This window comes from Condylura cristata, unplaced genomic scaffold, assembly GCF_000260355.1.
Source record: "Condylura cristata isolate star-nosed mole 26May11 unplaced genomic scaffold, ConCri1.0 scaffold00024, whole genome shotgun sequence".
NCBI lineage: Eukaryota > Metazoa > Chordata > Mammalia > Eulipotyphla > Talpidae > Condylura > Condylura cristata.
The window spans coordinates 10,060,154-10,066,326 of NW_004567125.1; the positions used below are offsets into that span (position 1 = coordinate 10,060,154).

The 6,173-nt window shown below is 53.3% G+C and overlaps 1 protein-coding gene across 3 annotated transcripts; it reads right to left on the reverse strand.

Annotated features, from left to right (window-relative positions):
- Positions 1 to 19: 19 nt before the first annotated feature.
- B4GALT3 (UDP-Gal:betaGlcNAc beta 1,4- galactosyltransferase, polypeptide 3) lies at positions 20 to 5,626 on the reverse strand. 3 transcript variants are annotated; one of them, XM_012729114.1, is made up of 9 exons: positions 5,558 to 5,626; positions 4,959 to 5,144; positions 4,631 to 4,705; positions 4,026 to 4,282; positions 3,281 to 3,516; positions 2,539 to 2,729; positions 2,317 to 2,439; positions 890 to 994; positions 20 to 770 (listed from the first exon to the last, which is right to left on the reverse strand). In XM_012729114.1, the coding sequence occupies exons 4-9, from the start codon at positions 4,267 to 4,269 to the stop codon at positions 500 to 502; spliced, it is 1,170 nt and encodes a 389-aa protein (XP_012584568.1). In that variant the 5' UTR covers positions 4,270 to 4,282; positions 4,631 to 4,705; positions 4,959 to 5,144; positions 5,558 to 5,626; the 3' UTR covers positions 20 to 499. The 3 variants fall into 3 exon arrangements, with proteins under 3 accessions (XP_012584568.1, XP_012584567.1, XP_012584569.1); XM_012729113.1 differs by lacking the exon at positions 4,959 to 5,144; XM_012729115.1 differs by lacking the exons at positions 4,959 to 5,144; positions 5,558 to 5,626 and adding an exon at positions 5,438 to 5,539.
- Positions 5,627 to 6,173: the final 547 nt, after the last annotated feature.

Genomic DNA, 6,173 nt, shown 5'->3' on the forward strand with positions numbered 1-6,173 from the left:
AGAATGCAGAAAGCAGTAGCAGAGGCAAGACATAGTCCTTTATTAGAAAATATATCAAAATCCCAGCCCCCTGAGCCAGGTCCAGAAGAAGGAACTACTCCAGCACTGGCAGAGGACCCAGGGAGGCGTTTCCTTCACCAAACACACTTCCTAGGAACCATAAATAGAATAAATATTCACAGAGGTCCCGGGAGAAGCCAGTTTCTCTTCTCTCCATGGAAGAGGAAGGGACTCAGGATCCAGCCCTGCTCCTACCCTAGGGGCAGGGGACTCCCAGGAGTCCTCACATAAAATCATGACATCAAGGATTCACAGTCATAACCCTTGGGTGACCCTAGAAAGAGGGACTCCCAGGTCTAGAGGAGCCCAGCTCCAGTCCAGCAGTGAAGAGAGGTCTCTGCCCCCTGCACAGCACCTCTCTAAGAGCAGAGAAGAGCCGAAGGTGGGGAGAGAACAACTCCTCTGATTCAGTTTCATGATTATAGTGGGCAGGATGGAGTCAGTGTGAGCCATGGGGGGCTGTGTGGTTGGCAGTAGGCAGAGGGCCAGGCCTGGCAGGGGGCCGGCGATGCAGCATCTCTTGACGGAAGGCCTGGGAGGAACCAGGTGGGTAATGGGGACCAGGAGTCCTAGGACCCCGAGGGTCGGTGCCAATGTCTGCTGTGATGTTGGTATAGAGTTGGCCCAGTTCTCGAGCCAGCAGACGGTATGTCAGTGAGTTCATCCCATCTTGAGTCCAAGAATTCTGGGTACGGACCAAGAGGTCAAATCTGCAGGTCAGAGGTTGAAGACTAAGAACCAGGAAGGAACAGCCAGGAGTCCAGAGACCTGGTGGCATTTCCCAACTGGGGTACAGACCTTGAGGAGGTAAGAACAATTCCCTTCCTACCTGTGGGGGTTTTCCTCATTGCCCTTATCTCCTCGGTGTTTCACCATTTTGTAGTGACCCACAGATGTAGGGGGTCGAGAGATCTTCATCCCAGCTAGGCGCACCCTATGAGAAAAGAGAGGGCACCTTGGAGGATGCACAGTGGAGGAAGGTTGCCCCCAGGGAAAGAAAAGCACTAAGGCCAGTCAGATCTGCTTGCATGTATGAGCAAAGAACCACCATTAAGTAGTGGGGCCTTCTGAAGTGCCAAGTCAAAGGGAAAGCAGGAAGTGTAAAAGCTGGATGTCTCCAAATCCACCTGCCTGGAGCTGCCCCTGCTGGAGCTTAACATAATTGCACCTCCCATATTTGTTCCCTGAATGGCCACAGGCACTGTCCTGCAGTCTGGAAAGTGTGGGTAACGACACCATCTAGTCAGGAACAAGCCGGAGCGCAGGCCAAGCTCAGCAATCCTTGTGGAGAGAGGTGGCTGAGCCACTTGACTCCTCTTCCCTGGACCCCCAATGTTAGATACGTGGAACCAGATCATCCGGACCTGGAAAGAAAGAAACCCCCCCCTGACACAGAATGGAGATGATCTGGGAAGATACTGAAAGCGTGTATGTTGAGAAACTGCTGGGTGCTGTAAATTTAGAGACAGTAACTCACAAAGATGTCACACAAGAGGTCACCAAGGGGAGGGAACAGTGGCTTCAGCACAGCAAGCCCAAATATTCAGACAGGAAACTGGGTCAGCTAAGGCTGAAGGTCAAAATATTTCACATGATAAAAAGCAAATTGGCATCATACCAATGGCAGAGGCTTTAAATAAAAAAGTGATTCTGAGCACTAGGGCCAAGACCCCTTCTCCCCCAACCCCACAGGAAGGGGTCTAGTGGCAACCCTAGCAGAAGGTGGGGTGAAACTCTTGTCCCTTTCCAATTCTGGAATCCCAAATTACATTCTGTTTATTTTTTTCCCCAGAAATAAAACCATCCAGATCAAAAGGGAAGGGACAGGGCCTCGTGGTAGTGCCACTAGGAAACCATCTGCAGTCACTGCAGCATGAGTTCAATCTTCAGTCAGGGAGCTGACCCACATGGCACGGCAGACCTCTTCTGTCTCACCCGCTGCTCCCCTCAGCAGTGTGTTTCAGTCAGTCTGCCTGTTCAGCTCCCCACTCTATCTCTGGTGAATTCTCTCAGCCCCTGCACCTATGGCCTGTACCCCAGTTCTTGTATGCATAAATAAATCTTTTTAAAAAGGAGGTGGAGGAAGAGAAAAAAGAGGAGAAGCATGCAGAACCTAACCTGGATAGACGGAAAGGCAAAGGGAGAGGGATGGGCAGAGGGCTAAGGGTACTTGTGGTCAGGGCCGTGGCCCGGATGGCCGCAGAGGACAGAGATTCAGGCTGGGCGAGCAAGGAAGGTGGTAACAGGAAATCTGACCTGGTAGCAATGTCGTCATCCTCACCGCCCCAGCCCCAGTATTCATTGGGGAAGCCGTTCATCTTCAGGTACTGGTCAGGAGTGAGGGCCGAGACCCCTCCAAAGTACTGGGGGTACGGGAGGCTGGGGAGGGAGAGATCTTTGGAATCCACAAAGCTTCTGGGAGACATCCCTACCCAGGAAGGTGCTTGCCTCCTTCCCAGCACCCTCCCCCGCCTCTACCTGTATCCAAACTTGTTCATGGCAACAGCAACATGCCGGGGCCCACGGGGATCACACACATAGAGATTGTGGTCATTCTCTGGCAGGAGGTCCACATCATGCAAGAACAGACAGTCCCACTCTTCATCACGGAGGGCCTCCCGCACTCCCACATTCAGCAGCTTTGCCCTGTTAAAGGTTCCATTCCCAGCCTGGAAGACAATGAGAAGCTGATTATGTCTGTAGGTAGCACGGAGAAGAGAGGCTGAAACGTAAAGTGAAAGGAGTATAAAGTTGATGTGGGGTAAGGAGGAAAATAATCTTACTTTTTTACTTAGCAATTTTTTTGAGCACCAGTCTGTGTCTGATACTGACATGCTGCGATTGGGCATTTAATGGTGACACCAGCTAGCATGTGAAGTGGGTTGCAGGTTAGTAATTGCTCTTAGCTTCATTTTAGAGAGTTAAATATCTTGTTCAAGGTCACATATGTAACAAATGGCAGAATAAGAATTTTAGCCTAAATCTGCCTAATTCCAAATTTGCACAAGCTACTCAACCAAGGAAAAATCATGAAGAGTAGAAAGCAGTGGCGACACCCTAAACAGAATTCGAGGAAGCCCAGGGCTAATGTGTTGGCAGAAAAGTGCCAAGGGCGTCCTTCAGTTACTAGTCTGACCCTACTAAAATTGTTCCAGGGACCTACAAGGGGGCATTACTGAGGTTTCCTTATAAGAAAGTCAGTTAGAGTAGGATCAGGTACCTGGTGGATGACATAGATGCCATAAGCGAGCTGCTGGCGCTGCAGGAAGGGGTGCAGGTGATAGAGCAGCAGGCGTAGGTGGTGCTCCCGGGCACGGTGGGGCACAATGATGGCTGTACGGGAGCGGGGCTCACAGTCTGGGGGGTGATATCGACCCCCCGGTTCCACCCGGGGGTTCCTCTCCACGATTTCCGCCAGGGATGGCACTGGGCTAAAGGACACGGACACGGGACCCACTGTTGGGAGGGAACGGCAGGGTCAGGGATTGGAGGGGCAAGGAGAAAAGAAGGACCCACAGGGGACATCTCTGATCCCATCTGGTTTGGGGCTCAGCTCCCACTAGGACCTACTCAGAAATTTTGAGCTCCCCATATTAGGAGCTCAAGTCTGGATCGTACAGGGTCCTTACCTAGCTACCATCTTATTTTAGGGGTTCATAACTCTCCTGCCTCAAAGGGTTGGAAGCTACAGTTAGGGGACAAAGAAATCAGAAGAAAATACCATCTAACTAAATGAGGGCTTATCTACAAAGGAAGCAATTCCGAGCCCAAGGCAGGAAGAACCCATAAGTCAAAGTTAGTGGAACGTGGGGGCCCAATCTGTCCTCCAAACACAAAGTCTACTCTCTCAGGCTCAGCCCACATCTGATGACATTAATCCCTGCCCAAGTCCTGCCACCCAGTGCCTGGCCAATCTTCCTATCCACTCCTCAGCCTAGCCTTCACCTTCTTTTTTCTATACTCACCCAAGAGAGGAGAGCGTTCTGGACAGTAGGGCAGGCCGTGAGGAGCTGGAGGGGCCCCAGGCAGGTGACTGAGGTTACTATAGACATCATGGGGATGAGAGTAGTCAAACGTTGGCCCCTGCTCTCGGCCAAACAGAGCGCTGAGGCTTCGGAAGCCCCCCAGTGACAGGTACATCATGACGGCCAGCTGGGAGCCCACGAGCAGGGCCAGCGTGCAGGGTCGCTCCAGCAGCCTCCGCAACATCCTGGGTTGAAATCTGTGGAGGGAAAAAGGAGAGCTCTTGGGGCAGGCAGGAAGAGGGCAAAGCAACAGAGGGTCATGATAGGGAGGAAGGTGGGGTGAGGGGTGAAGGGGGAAGGAAGGCACAGAACAAAGTCTCAGAGTGAAGAGGGGAGCACAGGTGGGCTATCATGCAAGGAATGAAATAGAAAACACCAGCAACACTATTATCTGCCACGTCCAGTCTAGGTTTCACTCTCCTCCATCCCTCTGCAAACAAATTCTGCCACCAACTCTCAATCCCTACCCTTAAGAACCCTCACTCAGGTCTACTTCATTTCAGAAGTCTGAAGAACCTCCCTTCCAATGGTACAGACAGACTCACCTGGATTCAAGTTGTTTTCTTCCGGATCATGGGGGCTGCGGGAGGTCCCGGGGGGACGGAGATGTGAGGCATTATCTAAAATTGGAAATGTCACAAAGAGCAAACATAGGGTCCATGCAGGCTCCAACAGCGACTGATTCTGGGACCAGCTGGGACCATTGTTCACAAGCAAGCAAGAGGCCAAGACTCTAGGTCAAGGTGAAGCCAGTCTCCCAGGAGGGGAAGGGAAGGGGTGGGAAAATAAGAGGGAGGCAGGCACCCCTCTAGCCTACCCTGGGCTGTCAGGTTCACTAGATCCCTAACCATCCCCCATTCCAACAGGACTGACCTGTCTGGGGGGTGGAGACAGGGCAGTTAAAGGAGACGTTATTTTCTCCAGAGGGTGAGGCAGTCATGGCAGGACTTTTGAAGTGGCCTCAAGAGAACCCAGGGCGGAGTAGAAACAGGTGCCTTTCCATTCTTCACGTGCCTGGGAGCTAGCTCCGCAGGTGCAGGGAGCATGACCACCTGGGAGCTGCAAGCAAACAGCCCCGGGGAGCGAGATGGGGGCGGCTCCGGCACCTTTTCCACCTTACCCTAGTCCTTGCGGCAGTGGGGGAAGGAGGCTTACAGAAGAAGCCAGGTAGGAAGAGGGAGAGATGTGCAGAGCCAGACGGAATACCTGGGCAAGCTCACCTGGAGGGGCGTGGCCAGAGCGCTGCAGTGGGTTACTACCCAGTTTTTTAGGCGTCCCCCCACCCCACGTCACCCCATCTTGCGTTACCCTACCTTGCAAAGTAAGCCCACCGGCATCAGTCCATACTCTACCTGGGACCCTCTTCCCTGCTTAAGCTCGCCTCCAGTCTTTACCCCAAACTTCTCATCCTCCGATCGTCCGAACCTTTCTCCCGGGCCTCTCTCCACCCCCACCATCCCTGGCTCACGTACCTGAGCATCTGCTTCCCGTCGCCACCGCTAGCCCGAGAGCCGGGCAGGCATCGTTGCCGCCATCTTAGAAACGGGCGCCTCGGGGGGCGGGGCCCAACGTCACGGGGCGGGGCTTAAAGTTGGGACGCCCGGGGCGTGGCCAGAGATGGAGCTCCTTGCGGCCAAGGGGTTTCGGAGCTCGCGGGCGGGGCTCGGAGGGCGTGCTGGAGGGAGTCTATGGGGGACTCCACCCCTGCAAGCACTGGGTCATCCCCGTCTGAAGTGCGCCTCAGATTTACGAACGCAGCAACTCAAACGGGGACTTTCCGAGGGCGAGACTGAGCGAAGGGCGGGCGGGACAGTCCGGCGCTCCCGAAAAATCGATCACCGGGTGAGGCCGCCCCTTTTCCCCGAGCGTCAGAGGCGCCTCTGCAATTTGGGTGGCTTAATAAGCAAAATTGTTTCTTGCTTGGGGTACTTAGTTGCAGACAGGTCTGATACATTTTTATGTCACCAAGGTGTCAGCAGGCGTTGAATTAGAAACTGTTAATAAAACTAGAAAATGTTGGGGGTGGAAGGACAGCGCTCGCTTGAATGTGAAAATGTTTCCCCAGCTGTAAAGTAAAATGGACGCTCC

Bases quoted from the DNA above. Each gene is read 5' to 3' on its own strand.
- B4GALT3 (XM_012729113.1), bottom strand. From the start codon at position 4,269: ATGTTGCGGAGGCTGCTGGAGCGACCCTGCACGCTGGCCCTGCTCGTG. The intron at 3,517-4,025 runs GTGAGTATAGAA...CCCTCCCAACAG, and splicing joins AGAACGCTCTCCTCTCTTGG to TGGGTCCCGTGTCCGTGTCC. The intron at 2,440-2,538 runs GTAGAGGCGGGG...CTCCCTCCCCAG, and splicing joins ATGAACAAGTTTGGATACAG to CCTCCCGTACCCCCAGTACT.